The sequence below is a fragment of the Mycteria americana genome, unplaced genomic scaffold (assembly GCF_035582795.1).
Source record: "Mycteria americana isolate JAX WOST 10 ecotype Jacksonville Zoo and Gardens unplaced genomic scaffold, USCA_MyAme_1.0 Scaffold_43, whole genome shotgun sequence".
Lineage (NCBI taxonomy): Eukaryota > Metazoa > Chordata > Aves > Ciconiiformes > Ciconiidae > Mycteria > Mycteria americana.
Window position 1 is genome coordinate 180,806 of NW_027445630.1, and position 21,399 is coordinate 202,204.

The 21,399-nt window shown below is 56.8% G+C and overlaps 2 protein-coding genes across 6 annotated transcripts in view; both read right to left on the reverse strand.

The window, feature by feature from the left end:
* Nucleotides 1-1,430: 1,430 nt before the first annotated feature.
* BICRA (BRD4 interacting chromatin remodeling complex associated protein) overlaps nt 1,431-21,399 on the reverse strand; it is a 39,014-nt gene continuing 19,045 nt past the window's right edge. For 2 of the 5 annotated variants that reach the window (XM_075489979.1, XM_075489976.1), the window contains 13 exons: nt 18,634-18,679; nt 17,766-17,808; nt 17,260-17,325; nt 13,802-15,781; nt 9,444-10,076; nt 8,170-8,359; nt 7,634-7,761; nt 7,009-7,134; nt 6,458-6,516; nt 6,137-6,285; nt 5,261-5,355; nt 4,765-4,867; nt 1,431-3,478 (listed from right to left, as the gene is read on the reverse strand). In XM_075489979.1, the coding sequence (XP_075346094.1) occupies nt 2,268-3,478; nt 4,765-4,867; nt 5,261-5,355; nt 6,137-6,285; nt 6,458-6,516; nt 7,009-7,134; nt 7,634-7,761; nt 8,170-8,359; nt 9,444-10,076; nt 13,802-15,781; nt 17,260-17,325; nt 17,766-17,808; nt 18,634-18,674 (4,824 nt within the window). In that variant the 5' untranslated portion in view covers nt 18,675-18,679 and the 3' untranslated portion in view covers nt 1,431-2,267. The remainder of the gene's footprint in view (nt 3,479-4,764; nt 4,868-5,260; nt 5,356-6,136; nt 6,286-6,457; nt 6,517-7,008; nt 7,135-7,633; nt 7,762-8,169; nt 8,360-9,443; nt 10,077-13,801; nt 15,782-17,259; nt 17,326-17,765; nt 17,809-18,633; nt 18,680-21,399) is intronic. The other 3 variants (XM_075489980.1, XM_075489978.1, XM_075489981.1) reach the window with 2 other exon arrangements.
* LOC142403709 (uncharacterized) lies at nt 10,093-12,394 on the reverse strand (the record flags this gene model as incomplete). Its single annotated transcript, XM_075489926.1, is given in 3 exon segments — nt 10,093-11,556; nt 11,694-12,202; nt 12,204-12,394. Coding segments are annotated over 3 exon segments (750 nt in total), but the record flags the coding sequence as incomplete, so codon positions are not given.

Consider the following 21,399-nt stretch of genomic DNA (forward strand, 5'->3'; position numbering starts at 1 on the left):
GGGGGAATTTGTGGGTTGAAGAGCGGGGGGGGGTCGGCGGCCGAGCGTTGGTGAGCCAGCGCGCCGTGAGCAAGCACGTAGGAATGCCGAGCGCGCTCGCCGCCCGTTCCCAGGCTCGGGAAAAGCAGATTTATGGTTCCTTCTTGGAAAAATAATAATAATAATAAAAAAAATATTTAAAAATATAGAAGCAAAGGGGAAAAAAAAAAAACCCAAAAAAAGAAGCCAAGAAACCCAACCAAACACCCAAAAAAAGAAACAAATCCCGGGAGCGGCTGCGGGCTGCGCCCCTGGCTCCTCTCCAGCCTCGTCCCGGCGCTGGGCGATGCCACGCACGCTCTGGCGTTCCGGCACGCCGCGGGGGCCGGAGAGCGAGGGGAGCAAAACTCCAGCTTTGCTCTTTTCCTAGGTTCTTTTTTCACCCTAAAAAAAAAAAACCAAAACCCCCAAAACCCCAAAACCAAGCCGCGGGGGGGCCCCGGCCTTGAAAACTGGTATTTTGTGGGTTTTGTGGGGTTTTTTGGGGGGGTTTTTTTTTTTTTTTGGTGGGTTGTTGGGTTTCGGCGGAGGGGGAGCTGCCGCCGGCCGGAGAGGAAGGATGTTTTCTGTTTCCAAGGGTGATCCCTCCCTGTTTACACCACCAAACCCTGCGCCGAGGCTCCCCGTCAGCGGAGCAGGGGAATCGCTTCCAGAGAGAGGTGGAACGCGGGGGGGGGGGGGGGGGAAGGAAAAAAAAAAAAAAAAAAAAAAGAATCATCATAACAATAAAAAACAACCCGGAAAAAGCTGCCCTTCAGATCCCGGTCGCTCTCGCCCCCTTCCCGCCGTCTCTGCCCCGCGTTCCGCCCCAGATCTGCGACGTTTTGCCCCCCAAAGCCCCCTTTCCCCGGGTTTTCCGAAGCGGGGGAGCGGCCCCTATATGTGCCCCCCCCCCCCCCCCCGTATATGCACGTACATCCACACACACGCACCCCCGGCGCTCGTCTATATGTGCGGATGTACGTATATGTCTGCATACGGGCTGGGGTAGGCGGCCGGGGGACGGGTCGGGCTTCGCAAGGGGACAGTGGCACACGCACCCGATGGCACTTGAAAGTCGAGGTTAACTTATTGCCTCCGAAAGGGGGAATTAAAAAAAAAAAAAAAGGAAAAAAACCGAACAAAAAAAACCCCCCGAGAAACCGGGGATCGCGGGACAGGCGGGCGCAAACGCCGGGAAAAGGGGAAAATAAACCAGGAAAAAGCCGGCGTCCTCGCTGGCAGCGGCCGGGCAGGGACGCCCCAAGGCGAGCGGGAGCGGACGGATCCTCCCCGGGGCTTCTGGCACGGGACAAAATTCTGATTTTTTGGGAAGGGCGCGCTGGCGGCGTACAACCGCTCTGTCGGGTCTTATTTATCCCCCCCCCGCCCTTGGAACGCTCACAGCCTTCTGCGGCAAAGCCCAGGCAGAGCCGGGGGGCGACGGGGAAAAGCTGAAGCAGAGTCGTCCCCCCCCCCCTGCCAGCTCCCACCCTCCGGAGGGGTTTGCTCCTCCTCCTCCTCCTCCTCCGGGCATAAAACTCCCCGTAAACTCTGCTTTTCCTTTCAGCCATTAGTGTTTGTCTTTCCTCCTCTAATTTTTTTTTTTTTTTTCAATTTTTTTTTTTTCCCCTTTGCTGCCCAGCGAGAGGGTCCAAAAGCCCGCGCGGTATCGGAAATAACTTAAAGGAAGGATAAATTTTGCCCCCCCGGGGCAACGACTGCAGAGTCCTCTTTGGCCTCCCCACCGGTTTGATTCTCGCGACCTGCTCCGAGCTTACGGCCGGCCGGGGTGGGAGCAGGGCGGGGAGAAGGGGCTGGGGGGGTGGGGTGGGGGGGAGAAGAGAGAATAGACCGATCGGATATTCATATTAGCGATTTGTTACAGAATCTAAATTACACAGCTGACAATACCTCCGGGCCCCATCCAGTCCGCCCCCGGGCGCTCGGTCGCGTGGCGCTCGCCGCTCGTGGAGGTGGGCGCGGGTGGTGAATCCAGCCTCCGCTCGCGCTTTACAACATCCAAATCCCCCCCCCGTCTCTATAAACACCGGGGCGAAGCGTCCCCGCGACGCCCGCTCCGTTCCCCGCTCCTCCCGGCCCAGGCCCGGCCCGTCGGGTCTCTGGGAGGCGGCACCGCCGTGGGGCTCGACCGCATCCAACCAGCGAGAGCTGCTTCTCCTTCTTCTCCTTCTTCTCCTTCTCCGGTCCTCGCTCAGTGTCCCGCTGCCGCTCCGTTGGGTTCTCTGTTATCTGTTCAACGTCCTTGCTCCAAGGCCACCGTTGTGATTAGGGGCAAGGTAGGCGTCCGTACGGTGGACGGGCGAGGAGAAGGGGGAGGAGGAGGAGTTGTAGGAGGAGGAAGGCGTCCGGACGTTCTGGCCCCCAGTCTGAGGTTGCTGCAGGTTGAGGATGCTGTCGATGGCGCTCTGTAGGTGCTCGTTGAGGGAGTCGTCCTGGGGGCTGTCGCTGGAGAAGCTGGCGTTGTCCACCTCGAAGGACTCCGACTTCCTACGCTTGGCCGGGGGCAGCGGCACCTCCCAGGTGAGTTCCGAGCCCGAGCCCTGGTCGGGGGGCTCCGGTTTTATCATCCCGCGGTAAAACTCGTCCTCGACTTCCGCAAGCTCCTTCATAAGGCCACTGGTGGAGTCGTCGGTCTTCTGCGGGGCCGGGCTGTCCTGCAGGACGAGGGAGCGGGCGTCACTCCTGTTGAAGAACAGGAGCTTGGAGCTCTCCTCCGGCCGGCTCTTCTCCGCGGCGGCCGCCGCCGCCGCCGCCGAGGGGCTGTCCTGGCTCTTGTGGGAGGTGATCACGCTCCTGGACCCGTCCTCCTGCTTGATGACGAGGGCGCCGGGGAGTTTGTCGGCTTTCGGGGCGCTCCCCTTGGGGCAGGCGTCGGCGGGCTTCTCGGCCACGAAGGCGTCCACGTTCTCGCGGTAAGTCTTGCGAAGAGGGAGCCGGCAGTAGGTCACGACGGGTTTCTTCTCGGCGGGGGCCGAGGTTACGTGGTCGACGGTCCCGTTCATCTGCCCGGCGGCGGCGGCGGCGGAGGTGGCGGCGGAGGCGTGGGGGTCGGGGCCTTTGATGACCCGGCACACGGGGGGCGGCTGGTGCACGGGGTCCAGGGCGGTGTTGTGGACCACCTTGCTGAGGCCGGCCTCCTGCTTGATCTTCAGCTTGAGGCCGATGCGACTGCGCGCCTCGTAGGTTTTGATGGGGGGCTTGCTCCTCGAGGGCAAGGCGTCCTCGTCCCCGTCCAGGGAGGGGGAAGCCTTGGCCCAGGTGACCGACGGGGAGCCCCCGCTGTGCTTGATCACCAGCTTGGTGGGGTGGAGGGGGGGGGCCGCCTGCGCGGGGGGCGCCTTCAGGCTCTCGGGGGCCGGCGCCGCGCCGGAGACGGAGGCCGGGGCGGCCGAGGAGGAGAGGCTCTGCGAGCGGGAGGACGAGGAGACGTACTCATCTGCAACGGAACCGGCACGGCGGGCGTTAGCGCGAGCACGGAACGCTATCCCCCTAGTCATTTTGCTAGTGAAATGTTTTAAATTTTAAATACCGTTGCTTTAAACAAAATTTTTACATTTTAAAAGAATAAATTTTATTTCAAACCAAAACATTTTAAAACAAAATTTCAAACCAAAAAATTTTAAAACAAAATTTCAAACAAAAAATTTAAACCAAAATTTTAAACAGAAAAATTTAAACCAAAATTTTAAACAGAAAATTTTAAACAAAAATTTTAATAAAAAAATTTAAACAAAAATTTTAATCAAAAAAATTAAACAAAAATTTTAATCAAAAAATTTAAACCGAAATTTTAATAAAAAATTTTAAACGAAATTTTAAGCAAAAAATTTTAAAACGAAAATTTAAGCAAAAAATCTTAAAACGGAATTTTAAAACGGAATTTTAAAACAAAATTTTAAAACAAAATCTTAAAAAATTTAAAACAATTTAAAAAAAATATTTCAAACCAAAATTTTAAAACATTTTAAACCAAAATTTTAAAACAACATTTTAAACCAAAATTTTAAAACATCATTTTAAACCAAAATTTTTAAACCAAAATTTTAAAATAAAAAATTGTAACCCAAAATTTTAAAATAAAAAATTTAGTCTTATTATCATAATATGACTGCAAAATCTATATTCTGCAAATTTCCCTGCTTGTGCTGGGATGTAATTTTCTTCCCCCACAAGCTTTACGCCTCTCAGCCCCTCTTCCCTCCGAGAACGCCTACTTCTTACCGAGTTCACCCCTCGTCATCTCGCCCGGGGAAGGACAAGAGTAACTCAACCCAAACCTGTAACACAGAACCTCCGGAGCAGCCAGGAGCAGAGCGCAACGTGTCGGGAGCCTGAACGCCGCACGCGCTAAATTGCGTTAAATATTGAACGCCGCACGCGCTTTGCGTTAAATATTGAACGCCGCACGCGCTAAATTGCGTTAAATATTGAACGCCGCACGCGCTAAATTGCGTTAAATAAGATTTTGGCCACCGAGATCTTTTAGCACAGAGGAGCGGGCGGGGAGGAGCCCAGACGGCAGCGGGTAACGCTCGCTCTTGTTCTCAACAGCTTTTCCCCCAAATCCCTGCTGACCCCGGTGGGAGAGGCTGACGCCGCCCTGCCCTGAGCGTCGCAGGGGACGGGCCCCCCCTGCCTGGCCTCTGGAGAGGAGGCAAACGCCCAGAGCCAAGCGCGTGGTTATAAAAGGCGGACAAACGACAGAAAGAATTCGTCTCCCACCTGGTTTCTCCTTGGCCAGCTGCTTGTCGAGCGCCAGCATGGTCTTTTCCTCCTGTATAAACATGCGGTCGATCATCACCATCTCGGCGGAAGGACTGACTCTCTGCGGAGGAGGAACAGACGGGAGGAGGGAGAGGAGAGGGGCGGGGAGGAAGAGCGGCCACGGTTACACATCACCACCTTAACGCAGCCCGTTATTCTTCCAGATTGTTCCCATCCCCGTTCGTAACGAAGGCTCGAGGCGGCAGAAGCCGAATCCACGGCACGGGAAACACCAAACCGCTGGCAAAGAGCGGAGCCAGCCGATGGCGGGGAGAGGAAAGCTTCCCCCGTCTCTGCGACAGGCTGCCCACCGCGGGGCCGCGCCGCACGGGCGACACGGCGCTGAACCCGAACCAGAAAAGCCGCGGATCGATCCGAGCAGCCCGCGGCGGGAGAAATAATTGGGTTTCCAGCCCCACCGGTCAGAGCGGAGAAGGCAGAACGCCGCACTCACCCGAGACTCCTCCAAGAGCAGCAGGCGGTACTTGTTCAGCATCGCTTGCGTGCGCTTTAGCAGCTGGGTAGACACCACTTCAAACTCCTCGTCCACTGCGAGGAAGAGGAGAAAAGGAAGTCCGCGTCACGAGGCGAAGGCAGATACGGGGCCGGTGGCTCTTTATTAGTAACTTTTTCAGTGGACTCGCCTGGGGGAGCCCCTGAAAAAAGGGGCTCGGCGTAGTTTTTAACTGCTGAAAAAAGGGGCTCGGTGTAGTTTTTAATTCCTGAAAAAAGGGGCTCGGCGTGGTTTTTAACTGCTGAAAAAAGGGGTTCAGCGTAGTTTTTAATTGCTGAAAAAAGGGGCTCGGCGTAGTTTTTAATTCCTGAAAAAAGGGGCTCGGCGTAGTTTTTAATTGCTGAAAAAAGGGGCTCGGCGTAGTTTTTAATTGCTGAAAAAAGGGGCTCGGCATAGTTTTTAACTGCTGAAAAAGGGGGCTCAGCGTAGTTTTTAATTGCTGAAAAAAGGGGCTCGGCGTAGTTTTTAATAGCTGTGATGGTTAAGAATAGGCCAAGATCCGTTTCGATGATTTCTCAAAACACACAGAGGCTGCGACAAAACTCTAATGCAGCTTTCAACTATTCCAGGTCAAAAACCCTGGAAAACTTTAAGTGTATCGTCTTGGGAATTTATGTTTTTCTAGAGTGAAGGCAGAGATGGTTTCTCCATTTTTTTTTTTTTTAGCGCTAAAAACCCCCATTTTCTTTGGGTTTTTAGGAACCTAAGGGTTTAGGAACCTAGGGTTTTAGGAACCCAGGGTTTTAGGAACCCGAGATCGTTCCTCGGGTTTTAGCAGCCCCGGAGAGCCGCGTGCCGTCCCCGGGGAGGACCTACCCTTCCTGTAGTCTTGGGCAGAAGGCAGCATCCCCTGGTAGACGTGGTAGGGCAGGAGCCGCTGCAAGGCGTCGTCGAAGGAGCGGAACGACGTCTTGTAGTCGGGATGCAGCACCGCGCCCTGGTGTTTGTGCAGCTGCTCCAGGAAACTGCAAGGAAGGAGAAGAGGGAAAACTGCTGGGGGGGGGGGCGGGTGGTTTGACAGGCAAAATTCCCCGTTTCCAGCGTTAACGGCGTCACATGGAAGCAGGGCCGCGGAAACGTTAAGGAGCGGAGCCGCAGCAGCGAGACGCTCTCTTGATGGTTTAATTTATCACTCACCAAGCTTCCTTGCTGGGCTGTAGTGTCGGGGCTTTCTTCAGGCCGAGCTTGCTGTCGTACTGGTGGGAGAAGAAAGGACGGGGGTGAGAGGGGACGCCGCGCCGGGTTTAACCCGCGCCGCCGGCAGCTGGCCTGAGCCCGCGCGAGGAGAAACTCGCCCTCTCTTGAGGGAATTGGGCTACGGGAGCCAAATTGTGGAGAAACTGCTCGAGGAAGAAAGAAAACGGATCCAGTTGGTTTAGAACGGGGGGATACCAAATATATATAAGCGTATACGTTTGGTATACTTGTATTTTGGTATATTTAGAGTTCCCGCCTGAGCGGGACGTGCAAACCACCTGCGAATAAACCTCGCTTCTTGCGAATAAACCTCCTGTGAATAAACCTCGCTTCTTGCGAATAAACCTCCTGCGAATAAACTTCGCTTCTTGCGAATAAACCTCCTGCGAATAAACCTCGCACTGCATCGTCCCGGCAAGCTCGTTCCTCGGAAGAGCTCTCCGCAGACTCTTCCCTTAAAACCCGCCCCGCGCACGTGGGCGCGAGCTCACCAGCTGCTGGCTTTGCACGGGGACCGAGGGCACGAGCTGCGACAATCCTTTCCCAACGACCTGGATCTGCAAGGGACCCTTCCCGAGGTTCAGGCCCGAGACGGAACTGATCACGCCAGGCTTAGTCTGCGGAAGAAACGAAAAGAAATCGCTTTATTGAGAATCACGGAGCGATTTCACCAAATAACAACTGCCAAAACACGCAGCGAGAAGCTGCCTGCCGAGACGACGGTAGTCGCCGGCGAAAGAGCTCGCAGGCGGCTCAGGTGTAAATGCCCAAGTCTAAGATGTATTTTTGCATAAAACCAGAATTATTTTAATCTGTACTTCCAGAATTCTTCGTCAACAGTCCTGACGTCCCATTAAATCATCGGCAAGTGACTGATTCTCTTAAAGAGGAGGCACAAAGCTGCCCCCCTCCCCAAAGGTTTCGTTAATATTGCTGGGAACGGGTAATTTTGTATCATCTTTAGAGGTTCACAGCACTTTAAAAGCAGAAAAAAGAAGTTTCTGGAAATTAGTTCTTCCTTTTTGACACAACAGAGGGGAACGCTGACAGATTTGTTTACTCTCAAGGTGGGAAAACTTTGGAATAAAACGGAAAACCAGGAAAGTGCTTCCTCACCTGAACTGGCTGCTGTATGGCGAGAGGTGTTCCTGACTTCCCCTGGGCTGCAGCCCCTTTCCCGGCAGAAATCGGCGTGGAAACGCTGGAGAAGGTTTTACTCTCTGCAGGAACCGGGGCGGTAATACCTAGCAAACGTAAACCAGACGGGGGTTTTGTGTTTAAGTTCAAGCCTAGATAATAAATAACGTCGCCCTGAATTCCCCCAGCACGTTTAACCACGAAGGACCGAGCTTTATCAAAAAAAAACCCGAGCGCTAACGAGCGGCACGGTTTGATCGCCCCGACGCTGGCTCCCCGCGCTGACGCGTTTCACCCCACCGCCCTTTTCTCGCACGCGAAGAGTCGCTTCGGCAGCTTGGCTCTCCCAAAACAGGGGCGATGCGATGCTCGTGCACCGCGGTGCTCGCGTGCCACGACGCTCGTGCACCGGGATGCTCGTGCACCGGGATGCCCGCGCGCTGGGACGCTCGTGGTTTGGGATGCCCTCCCGTGTTTTTTTTCCCTGCCCGAGAGTTGGAGCCAGCGGCACGAACCTGCGGTGGAAGGCGGGAGGGCGGCGGGCGCGTGGCTGTGCGCGGGGGCCGGCGTCGTCGTCACCGCCACCGCCTGCCCCTGGCCGCTCACCAGGACGGAGGAGGACGGGCCGCTGAACTGGCTGAGCGCAGGGGAAGCCTGGCTGGTGGGAGGCTGCTGCTTCGTTTGCAGGATGATCCCCTGGGGCACCTGCGTGGGATTAAAAAAAAAAAAAAACAAAAACAAAAAAACAAAAAACCCCAGAAGTTGAAAACATGCCCTAAACCCATCGCTTTTTCATCCGCGAACACCATCAATTCAGCACAAACGCGCGAGGAGGGAAGGGACGGTTTGCTGCGCTGGCCCCGTCTGTCTCCCCAACCTCAGCGCTGGGAGACGGAGGGGAGAGAAGCCAAAAAGGCGCCTGCCGAGCTCCCCCCGTCCAGCTCCGCTGGCACCCGGGGGTCTAAACCACGGGAACGGGCCCCGCACGCTCGAAAAAAAGCAAATCGGATCCTTATAAGGGGAGTTTGCTTTAAGTTAATACGCAGTTAAATAACACCAAGCTCAAGCATTGCCCTTTTCATTCCCTGTTCCTCTTCCCCCGCCCCCCCCCAAGTGAATACAAAATAAATAACTGCAGTTTAATTTTAGAAGCCTGTTTTTTTTGGGTACTTCACTGGGAAGTCCCTGACCCCCCCCTCTCCATCAGCGAGGCAGCGTTAACGAGGGCTGGACCGGTCCCTGAGCATCCCCCTGGAATACCTGCACCCCACAGACCCAGCCCGAACACCCGCACCCCCTCAAATCACAAACTTGGGCAGGATTCGACCCTGCCCGGACAGGACAGGTCTGGGGGGATGCTTGTCAGGGGAGAACGGGGCACGCTTTTATTTCTGCGGTCGCAAACGCCTTCTCCTCGTCTTATTTACAAACCACTACGTAAATCGCATCCGTGGAAGACGCCTCTCCTACAAGCGCTATACCTTAAGGTATGCACGTGCATTCTTGCGACGACAGGCGGCAGAGCCAGACGTAACCCACGGCACAAACCCGCTCGGCACCCCAAAAACCCCCGAAGAACGAGGGGGCTGCGCCGAGGAAGCAGCACCTGGTTCAGCTCTACGGCAGAAGCCCCCGGGACCTGCCTGGGAGGAACCAGACGGGTTTTGCTTCCGATTTTGCCTTTAATCCCTCGGCTCCCCGACGGCGGGAGGCTCGCGGCCGCGCTTTGCCACGCTACCTCCCCTCCTGACCTACGCCCGGCGTGAGACCCTCGGCGGCACTTATTTACCTGCTGGAACCTGTCCAGTATTTGCTTCTGCTGAGGAGCGGGGTTGGGGATGGCCGGGAGGGTTTGGAATTGGCTCGGGACCATCGGAAAGCTCCTCTGCTGCTCCGCGGTTAGGTGGAGAGCGTGGGTGGGAGTGGGAGGTTTGATCTGGCCCTGGGACGGGAACTGCAGCTGGAAGTGGGGGGAGTGGGCGTGCGGGACCTCCGCCGGCGCCGGGAGCTGGACCTGGAGCTGCGCCGGCGGCGGGGCGGCTTCTGCCTGCGCCGGCGGGGGCTGGAAGGGCGGCTGGGGCTGGGAGGGTGGGCGCAGGGGGTGCTGCCCCCCCCCGAGGGGGGACGAGGCCAGCTGGTTCTGGATGACGTACAGGCCGGGCATGGGCGCCTGAGGGGTGCAGGAGCGGGAGAGCGGCTCGGAGGGGGGCCGGGAGAGGGTCTGCGGCTGGGAGGGGGGCCGGGAGTGGGGTCGCGAGGGGGGGCGGGAGAGGGGCTGGGGCTGAGAGGGGGGCCGGGAGGGGTGGGGGGACTGCATTTGGGAGAGGTGGGCGGCCGGGAGCTGCGGGCTGTCCCCCAGGGGAGGATGAGGTAGCGAAGGGGACGGGGAGGCTCCAGGGAGCTTCTGCTGCCCTGCAGGTAACTGAAACAGAGAAGGAAAGAGGAAGAAGTTAGTCGAAGCTCAGGAAGGAATCTTGCCCTCGCAGACGCCCACGGCTTTCTCGGCTCCGTCGAACACGACGGCGAACCGCGCAGGCAGGGCGAACCGCTCTGAAAGCGGCTTCCCAAATCGCTCGTAGAGCATCTCTGCCTCCTGCGGTAACGAAGGCCCGGGAAAACGAGCTCCTGCTCTCGGTCTGGCCTAGCACCCTCCCTAAGCCCCCTGCGTAACGCTGCTGGGGCAGCCCCCGTCCCACCCGGGGACACTGGGGGGCACGGCACCGCTGTTGGACCGGCCCAGCCCCGAGCGTGCCCCGGTGCCACTTTTAAAAGCATTTTTAGGGTCAGGATAAGGTAAAACTGCAGGAGGGCATCTACCCTGGCTTCGCTCGGGCTTCCAAAAGCAGCTCCGTGCCGCAGCCACGACAGCTGAGGCAGGGACCCCCGGGCCGGGATGCCCAGCCCGTCCGGCCTCTCCGTGAGAGCAGAGAAGCAGCATTTTCTCGTTTTCTTCCCCAAAACCACCCTTAGCGCTGCCCCCAGGACTGGCCGGAGCGATGCTCGGACATATCCTGCCCTCCTTTCTCACCGCAGCCGATGCAAATCTGAGGCTGCCGCTCCCCTGGGGAAGGGGGTCCGTGGCCACCGGCTCCTCAGAGCGCTGCTGGAGCGGCTAATGCCGGCCAAGGGTTAACGAGGATGGCCCTAACGGCCCTCGCTGCTGTGAGTGCCCACTCAGCATCCCACTATTTAAATTTCTGGGAAGAGATTCACCCTGGGAGCTATGCTCTCCCTGTGCCTCAGGGTATCCCTCTGATTAACAGCAATTACAGTACTTCGTAACTACCAATCGCTATGGAAATATAAAGAATTGGGGGGGGGAAAAACCCCAAAACGGTAACAAAGCCTCTGGCAGGGACAAAAACGTATCAGACAGCGGCTTGCGAGTGCGAAGGGAGAGAAAAAGAAAAAGCAACGCAGGGCGGCAGCAGCTTTCAGGGTTAGTGAGGACCTGCAGGCAAGCGAGCGGGAGCAGCCGGAGCTCGGAGGGGAGACGGACGGACAGAGGGACGGGCGGTGGGGTGGCGGGCAGGGGGAGGAGAGCTGCACCTCCAGGCGGAGAGGGGACTCCCACAGCCCCCCGATTTTGGTCGCAGCTCGCCCGTCTGCACGCCTGGGGCTGGGAGTTGTGGGTTTGGGGTGTAGGGGCTGAAAACCCCCGAACGGCTGGCCCGGCAGCGGCGGCAGCTCGCCTTCGCCAAGCGATAAATTACCGGAGTCCGCTTAATTCTTGGCACTGAGCTGCCGGGTGCAGGAGGGAGCACTTCTCCCCTCTCCTTTCCACCAAGGCAGGCGGAGCGGAGCAAACCCGGCTGCTTCGCTTTGAAAACAAAACCGCGGCCGTTTCGTCGGCTACGTGCAGATCCAGCGGAGAAAACTGGACCGGAGGAAGAGCTTGGAAGCTTTACAGATGAGCAGGGCAAAAATAAATGCCGGGAGATGGCTGACGTCACCCGAACCCTCTGCTTAGCGCGATGCACTCCATCGCACGGTTTTCCCGCTGCCGGATCAGTTTTCCATACGGCAGCATGCTCCGCACACGGGCGATGCGCCCAGGGCCGGCCTAGAGCAGCGGTTCCTCCGGCAGCACCGTCTCCATCCTCGCAAGGATCTGCCACCCCGGGGCAGTTCAGCTGTGCCGGCAGTTTGGTGAACGCCTCCACGGCAGGACTCTGGGTCACCGCAAGCTGCCACGTGCGGCTTGACCGGCACCGAACGCTTGGGGACGGAGCCCTGCGGCCGGGGGAGAAGCATCCCTGCAGCCACCTCTCCCCCCCCACGGCGGTTCTCACGCCGGGTGACAGCGCTCGGGGGTCCCGGCTCCTGCCGAGAGAGGGGGAAAGCGGGGAAGCAGGGGGGGGTTCTCCGGGGGACGGATCAGACAGACACTGGGGGGAGAAGTGGGATGGGGAGGGGACCGACGCAGGAGGGGCGAGGGCTATCTGGCAAGCCAGCGCCTGCTGGGGAGGGCTGGCCGGGAGCTGGGCTTTGGGGTTCGGTTCCTCGGGCTCGGCCGCTGCCGGGCCCCGGTGCTGGGCCAGCTGCCGGCCGGGGAGCCACACCGGTGCTGCCGCTGACTATCACCGAGGCCGGGACGCTGGTGGTGGCGCCTGGGGCGGTGGCTACGACGGGCAGAGGCGTTGGCGGGCGCGGTGGTGCCGCCGATTCGGTGCCCTCTCCCGCCACGCCGGGTAAAACTCCAGTTGCCACCGGCTCCCGTCCAACACAGCGACCGCGTTTACGTGTTTAGCAGCGACCGCGTTTACGGGTCCTCCCCCTTCGCCTGCCTCTCGCCGCATCCATCCCCGCGCTCTTCCCGGCACCGCTACACCTACTTCATCGGCAACGCCGCAGGGCGGCTGCCGAAGAGAAAACCATGGCTGCTCTCGCCCCGGATGCGGGCACCGCATCTTCCAGGGCTCATGGCTGGTCCCGCTACGGCCGGCGAGGGAAACAGCTCTCTCTGGAGGTGGGAGAGGGACTTTGCAGGGGAAGGCGCGGGGTTCCGTCCCGTCCGACCACAGTCCGATAACGCAACCGCAGCGATATTCAGCACAATCGCAGATTTAGGTACATGCCGGCAAAAAGCCTACCGTGAAACGCAGGAGAAGCCCCGCGCCGCGTCGCCTACGAGTTAATGCTCTACCTGGCACCTCAACCCACGTTAAACGGCAAATCAAAAGCCGGAGGAGCCGGGGCGCACCGCGCGCGTGCCAGTCTGCCTCGTTTTAATTACGCTGAAACACCAGGAGGTGACTGTCAACATCAAGGCCAAATACCTAGAAAGACGTATCCGTGCTACTCGTTATGCCAAAAAATGTTCAAATAGGAATTTTAAAGCTTCCCAGTATTGAAATAATAATAATAATAATAAAATAGTAGGGAGCGCTCGCTCTCTTCCCATTTCTTTCTCTGGTAATTCAGGAACTTTGGTAGGTCACGGACCAGCACCCACTTTTATGAATACGAGTTTAAGAAGAAGGAAAACACACAACGGTTCAAATCCGGCATCTAAACCGTCACCAAACCCTTTACCAGTGTAGGTAAGGCCAGATGGGACGTCCGCAGCCCTCGCTGGACCGACCTCGACCTCCTCGCGCCGGTACACGGGTGGGCCGCGCCCCGCAGCAGGGACTCTGGCAACGAGACGCTGGGTGTTGCTGCCCCCCCGGCTGCCGTCGTCGTTTCCAGAGCCACCCAATTAATTTTAAAGGCCTGACTCGAGCTAACGAAGGTAGAAAACCCTAACTGGGGAAGCAGGACTGACGCCGCGGGCTGAGCTCAACCCTGAGCCGCAGACGGAGCACGGGGACCGGGCGGACGCCGGGTCCACGCTGACCCCTCTGTGCCGCGGTGGTGGCTTTGGTGACCTGGTGATGGCACTCGACCACACGCAGAGCGGCCCCGAGCCCCGCTTGTTGCTCTCGGCAGCTTTAAATTTAAACACCTACTGAGGAAGGGAATTGCCCTACGGTGGGAAGACAACACGTAAAGAACGAAGACTACGCAGGAGCGCTTCTAGCACGTACGGCGTGTAAAGCCAGCCCAAAAGCGGGGCTCTCCAGAGCCCGCCGCGCTTGGTGTCGGTCTCCAAACACCCAACGGGCTGCAAACACGGCGGCTACTGCCCAGAGGGGCTCTACTTGCCTGCTGTAGGAACATCTGCATGGAGTCCTGGTTGATGACGGCTCCGGCGGCTGCCTGCCCCAGGATGATCTTCTCCGGGCTGGAGGCCAAGCTGGGGCTGGGCTGGGAAGTCACGGGCTGCTGGGCGGGCGGCGGAGGGGGCGGCGGCGGCGGCACGTTGAGCTGGAGCGGCGCGGGCGGCTGGGAGGCGGTTTGGACGGTGAGGATGGAGGACTGGTCGGCACTGGGCAGCAGGCTGGCACCCGAGGCGGGCTGCGGCTGGACGAGGCCGGGGCTTTGGCTGCTGGTGGTGGCCGAGGCTTGGATGCTCACCGCCTGGCCGAGGTTCTCGGTGGCGTTGAGCATGGCCACCTGGTTGGGCAGCGTCACCCCCTGGATCACCGTCTGCCCCGTCTGGCCCAGCGAGGCGGCCACGGAGGGTTGGCTCTGCGTGGTCAAGCTGCCTGCCAGCGAAACGGGCATCTGGAAGAGAGCCGGCTGACCCACCTGGCCGGGCTGGAGCTGGATGGGAGCCGAGAGTATGTGAGCGGTGCCGTGGGCGTTCTGCGAGGTGAGCACCTGGCCCAGGTTCAGCTGGCTGGCGATGTTCTGGTTGGTGAGGATCTGGGCCGGCAAGGCTTGGTTGGTTATCAGCTGTCCGCCCGGCCCTTGGCTCGTTATGATATGGGCTTGCCCGCCGGGGTGGGAGGTGGTCAGGATCTGCCCTCCCATGTTGGCCTGCAAGGCCGAGAGCTGCTGGGGTATCTGCACGGCGGAGGCGCCTGCCAGCTGCCCGGGGAGGAGGAACTGGTTCTGGCCCTGCAGCATGGCCTGCGGGACGTGCTGGGCGGGGATGACGATGCTGCTGCCCTGGTTCAGCAAGTGGACGCTCATGGGCTTGCTGAGGGCTTGCTGCTGGGGCGGCGGCTGCTTGAAGACGTTGGCTGGAAGCCCTTGGGGGAAGCCCGACAGCACCACGTTCTGCCCGGGTTTGCTGGCCATGAAGGTCAGGTTCTGCTGGGCCTTCTGCTGCTGCAGGGCGGCTTCGTTCTGGATGGTCAGGGTGGTGTTGTTGGAACCGAAGGGCTTGGGGGTGATCTGGTACAGTTTCTGCTGGAGGACCCCCGCGGGTTTGGGCTGAATCGGGGTGGGCGTCCTGTGAATGATGACGTTTTGGGCCTGCACCAAGGGGCTGCTCAAGTTCGAGGTGACGGTGAGCGGCTGGGAGCCTTGAGTCCCGGACACGCTCCCGAACATGGAGTTCCCGTTCAGCGTCGTGGTGGCCACCGTCGGCAGGTTCTTCTGGATGACGAGACCGGCGCTTTGCGGAGAGACCCCCGTCGAGGCGAGGGTGACCTGCTGCTGCTCGGGCGCCGTCTGGGTGATGTAGCTGCCAACGGGCATGGTGGCCACTTGGGAGGGCTGAACCTGCTTGGCGATGATCTGCTGCGCCGACTGGTTGATGGCCATCACTTGCTGCCCGACCACCTGAATCGGCCCGATTCCCAGCGTCCCGCTGGGGCTGCCGTTGGGCAAGCCCTGGAGGTTGGAGATGGGCTGGATGGTGACGTTCCCCAAGCCGACTTGCTGGAGGAAAGGCTGAACGCTGATGGCCTTGTTGACAACATCTGCTCCTACCGACTGCTGCACCAGGGCTTGGTGCGTCAGGACGGCGGGTTGCTGCAGCCCGATCAGGTCGGCCCCGCCGGAGAAGATCTGCGGGGTGCCGTCGGAGGCCGTCTGCACCACCGGCTGAAGGGTGGGAAGCTGGAAGGAGCCCAGGTCCAGCTCGGCCTCCGCCTCCAGCGTCTGCTCGGTGATGTTCGCCTCTTGCAGGCTCTGCTGGAGGATGTCGCAGGGCTGGTCCGAGTTCTGCAGGTTCGCCCCGCTGCTGGACGGTGACCCCAGGATGTCATCTTCTAAAAAGTCAAGGTCCACGCTGGTGGTGGGCTGACTCTGCTCGGTGCTCAGATGGTTGCCGGAGGACTCTTGTACGTGCAGCTGGGAGACGGCAGGTCAGAGGGGAGAAAAAAGAAGAAGGCATTGAGCTCAAGCACGGGGAAGAGGGCTTCAAGTCAACTGCTCAACAACTTTTGGGAGCCGCCTCGGTGAGGAGCGGGTGAACAGTGCCCTCGCTCAGCCTGCGCCTCGATTTGCTAAGCAGGGAAAGCGTTTTGGCATCCCTGGGAGAGCCTAAATTAATGCGCGGCGGCGTTTGGGAGCAGGCGAGACGGACCTCAAACGAGTGGCTGCAAGTGAGGGAGGGGGCCGATGGCAGAGCTGGTTAACGGCACCCCAAGGGTGGTCTGGAAGCTTTACGTTTCCCCGCGTTAAGCCATTCCAACGCCACCAGATGCGAGTTCAGAACACGTTCCTTGCCTTTCTTACTCTTAAAAATTACGCTGTTGTCGGGCTCGGAAGCGGAAATTTCATATTCTGGAAACAAGCCTAAAAACTCAATGAAAACCCAGCCCTTTTCGTGCGAGGGACGTTCAAGCAGCAGCTGAGTGAACTCAGAGACGCGCTGCCGGGTCGCTATAGGCGGCTCTCCTATAGCGAGGGCGTAGGAAGGGCGTCCCTGGGCAAGCACCTTGCAGACAGCAAAGGCTGCGCCGAGAAAAACCCCCAAAATAACAGAAAAGCGCCATGCAGCCTAACCTGGGACCCCACCAGCTCTGTGCCGTCAAGTTTTGTAAAACACGGATCTACTAGGACGTTAAAAGAAAAAATAAAATTAAAAAAAAAAAAAAAAAATCAAAGTAGAAGTAAACCTCGACTGCTAGATTAATTTATTGGTTATAAAGCATTGGCAGCTTTACCCAGTTTGTAAAAAATAAAGTGCAACGGAGAAAAAAATAATAAAAAATAATTAAAAAAAAAAATCAAGACTCTTACTACAATGTAACTGGAAATAGAGGGGAAAAAAGGGGGGGGGGGGGGGGGGGAAAGAGCCCTTCATGCTTGAATGTTATCCATGCAGAGTAACCCATGCTCTTGGGGGTAAAATAAAAAAAAAGAGGATTTTCAGAATCTGCTTCCACATCTTTCACCTCCGCTGCGGCAGCGGCCTGCGAGGAAAGGGAGCGCTCCAGTCCAAGGGGAACCGAGAGGGGTTTTTCTTCTCACCAGCTTTTTTAAAGCATTCTTCCAAATTCTCTCTACCGCCTCTGAGGTGCGCGAGCACGGTTACACCCTTCGCTTTCTTCGCCTGATTTTCTAGCCTCAAAGCAGGTCGAAAGCAGACTTTATATCTGCACGTGAAATCAACTTTTCTCCCCTGATATATGGGGAACCTGTTAGAGCTATTTCTCTATAAATCTTGGGGAATAATCCCTGCGTCCTGCCTCCTTTGCTAGACCGGGGAACCAGATGAAAAACAAGCCTGCGAAACACAAAAAAAACGGGGGGAAAAAAAAAAAAAAAAAAAGGAAAGGTTTCTAAGCTGACATTCCCCAAGTATAAATTAAAAAAATACATACCCCAGCACCTTCAAAAAAGGCACTGGCTGCATCTCCTGTGTTGTCCAGGAGATCATCACTGTCAATCTGTAATTAAAAAGATTTTGTTTACTTTCTTTAGATATAGTATGGAAAAAAAAATGGGGAAAAAAAAAAACCAAAACGAGTGCAGTGCTGACGGGCAGCCCCTGGAAAGCGCTGAGCTCTCGCCCGGGGGCAGCGGTGGGGCAGCGTCCCTCCCCGTCCCCGTCTCCTGCTGGCAGGCACCCCATTTCGGCTCAAAGTGCCCCAAAACCCCGGCTGGCTGCTCCACACGGGCAGCGGTGGGAGCTGCCGGACCAAGAGCTGCCCAGCGCGCTTGGCCGGGGTCCTACAAAGTCCTAAAAACTAAAAGGATCCTGAACTCGGGGGTTTATTTCTTTAGAAAAACTCATTGTTGATCAAAAACCAAATTAAAAAAAAAAAAAAAAAAAAAAAAGGAAGTTTGCGTTAAAGTTTCTGGTGAATAGAAGCAAGTTGTCGCTCACCTTTTCGGATCCATGTAAAAAATCGTTCAAGGCCTGAGGATCGCTGCAAAACAACACACGAAACCGTTTAGGGATGCAACACGTGACCCGCTTTGAGGCGGGAGCGAAACGCGTGTTTCTAATTAATGCATTAACATAACTTTGAACGCTCTTCAGTGCAATAGCTAATGATTTATACCGATTTATACTTCAACGGCTACGCTTCGTCACAGATGTAAGTTAAGGTACAGGTGGTCAGGGAAGGTCAGTTTTCTTCTCCTGGCTGACTAACGCTGCCTTATTCCCCTTCCCCTGTTAATTCTGCAAAGCCCCAATTACCAGCAGTTTCATAATCACAATAAAACCCCTTTGGAAAATCAGCCCGCCTTGGCTGTTGACAGGCAGTTTGTCAAAAAATCATTTGGGCGACCCGCTAACGAGCATCCCCAGCCCGGTGCCGCTGACGGCCAGCAAGGGTTGGAGTGCAAAAAAATATCATAGTTGTTGGCAAAATATCAGAGAGATGGGATTTATTCTCATTATAAGTGGGACAAGGGAAACGCGGGATGCACAGTCTGTTCTTTCCTCGCATAAAGTCGTGTAAAACCTCCTCCGGCACAGCCCTGGGGAAGCCCAGAACCCTCCGAGCTTCACAGGAGGAAACAAAGACATAAATCAGGAGGGGGTTGTAAGTTTGGGAAGTTTCCAGACCCTTTGGAGCACACCTCGGATGATTTTTGGCTCTGGGAGACCCAGCCCGGTTACCGATGGGGATGCTCCTACGGACCGAGCGTGGCAGAAACCCCCTTCCCACCCCTACGCCTTCCCCAAAACGGCACGGCGACGAGGAACCGCTGCGGCATCCAGCTCACGGCGCGGTGCTACTTACCAAATTACATCTAGCAGGCACCGGCCGTCTTCATCATCCATGTCAACTGCAAAGAGCGGAGAGAGACCACGTTACCGTCAGGAGAGCAGAGGGGCTGGGAGCTGCTCCTCGCTCCCTCCATCCCAAACACCGCGCTTTGCTTTTCCTCCCCATCCCCGGTGATGGTGATGATGATGATGATGCCCTGCTGCTATCTGATGGTGGGGGACAGGGGAGCGGACCAGAAGAGGGTCCACCACTGCGAGCGGCCTCAACCCGCTGCCAGAAACCCCGTGAAGTTCAAGAAGGTGCCGCAGGTGATGGTGGCAAAGCCACCCACCTCCGCCATCCTTCCTCGAGCAGCGGTTACGGGCGAGACAACCGGGAAGCCAAACGCGCGGTCAGCCGAGCCCCATAACCAGCAGCCGAGGGACCCGCTCATCCCTCCGCCACGCTCAACCCTCCGTTGTGGTTGCTCGTCCCTCCACCGGATAGATTTCACCGTCAGTTCTCCCAACTGGGGGTTAGGTTTCACTCTGAAACCCAAACCAGCAGGTTTTCGCCTTGTTTTCAGCCCGCTGAGGGGGACTGGTGACCCCGACCGGCTGTACCCGGCGTAGGACAGGCCCCGATCCCCAGCGCCGGGAGCACGGGGCGGCAGCGTGAGCCGGATCCTGGCACCCGCAGGCACGGCTTGGCAATAACTCGTATTTAAAAATCACACATTCATGCATTTTTCTCCCTAAACTTTCACTGTGGCAAAACGTACTGGCAGGCGTTTTACTTCAGAAGGTGGAACTGAGGATTTTCTGCCGATAACCTGAGATCTGGCCTCAGGCCACCTCCTCGCAAACCCCTTTTTACGACCAGCTCTAGAAAACGGTGGGGGTTTGGGGTTTCTTTTTGGTTGTTTCCCCTCTTTTCCTCAGATCTGCTCCGCAGCTGTGCTCCGGGCAGGGTTTGGAGGCGCAGGGGTACGAAACTCCCTAATGAGACTCAGCTAATAAAAATCAAGGCGGAGGAGAGAAAAAAGGTCAGCACCCTCAGCTATAGCGGAAAAAAAAAAAGGGGGGAAACTCACTGCAGGATACACACACCTTGAATGGGCTGAAGTTCGGGGGTTCGAACAAGCTGACTCCAACAGTCGTCTGTCGGCTGTAATTATTTTCAGCACCAGCAAATGAATAATCTAAATACGCCGGCGAAAGCTCCACGACCGCTCGACTAATTACTCTGGAGAAGACCGTAACCTGAAGAGCGCGCGCCGCTCCACATACAGAATAGAACGAGACCGTGTATTTTAATTCTTCCACTATTCCAGGCTTTCTGCTGAGTATTTAGGAATAACGAAGCAACTACCGAAACGCAGAATGGAGATTTTTCTCCACGTTCCAGCTGAAATCTCCCCCTACCCGATGGGCGCGCACCACGTCGCATCTCCCCAGGGCGGCGGAGCATCGCCTGCCGGGCTCGGGACGCACGCCGGCACTTCCAACCACGCACCGGGCAAACCGCCGTAATTCCTACGGCTCAGCGCTGCAGAAATCATCCAAAAAATGATGATATTTATAAAGTTTTCCCCCCATCTTTGGCTTTCTGCTAGAGCCCTCGCGTAGGAGGGCCTCGGGGGGATTTATGAACTACGAGATGCTTTGCTGCTACCTGGATTTCTGCCTTGTCACTTGGCGATATTGATTACCGACGGCTCACCGGCTCGGGAGGAGGAAATCAAAACCGCTTTTTAAAGCAAGGACGTACGGCAGCCGTGCCGGGCGCACCTGCACGACGAGCGGATCCTGATCCCGAACGCGCTCGATGGGCGCACGGGAGTTACGCTCACGCGGAGCAAGGGCAAGACGTTATTAAATGAGACCAGGAATATTCCGTGTTATTTTTCACAGGGACGAAGCAGCGCGGTGCTGAGGTGGGTCAGGTCCGTTGTCACTAACTGACAGACAGGGGCCTGAATCTTAAAAATTAAAAAAAAAAAAAAAAGCTGTATTCAAAAGCAGACGAGAACCCCAGCGGTTCGAATTCTCACCGCGGGTATAAATAGATGATATTGCTTAAATATATGCAATAAAACCGCTTACTTTTATCCGTACCCCCCAGGCAAAGGGTGCTACAGAGGAGCCAACGGCGAGCATCCCCCCGGCCGTGTTTGAGGGCGACGCTCTGCTGCTATAGGGAAGGAACAAGTGTGATGTCATGAACCGCGAGCAGCATCATCACGGCAGGGCAGGCGAAGGCGCTGCAGGAACGTGACGGTGTCGGCTGGTAAAACGTGTTCGAAGCGAACAAAAAAAATAGAGAAATAACAGATTTGTTTCACTGCTGGATTTGACGCAACTCTCCCTGTCGTCGGGGCAGAACAAAACCAAAGTATGCCAATAAGACCAAACGGGTGATTAACGGGTGACCCAAGATGGCCCATTTTTACCCCTTTTTAAACCACAAAATAACATCCCTGGGTTGGTTTCACTCGAAATACCAACTCCCTCAACCTCCAGCAGCTTTACTGCTCCCTACCCGGGCGAGAGCGGGGAGGACATCGTCCTCCCTCCGCCTCCAGCAAGGGCTCGCACGCTCGGCGTGCCTTATTTTTCATTTATTTCTACCTCCAAAAATACACTTACCTACAGCACGCGCGTTTTAAGACTCTACAAGTATTTAAAACTCTTTTGAGATGGGAAGCAGAGGGAAAAATTTCCTAACGTTGCGGGTGCGATACGAGATGATGCGGCCTCCCCCTTTAAAAACAGTAAGCGGAGATTCGAGATCAGCGGG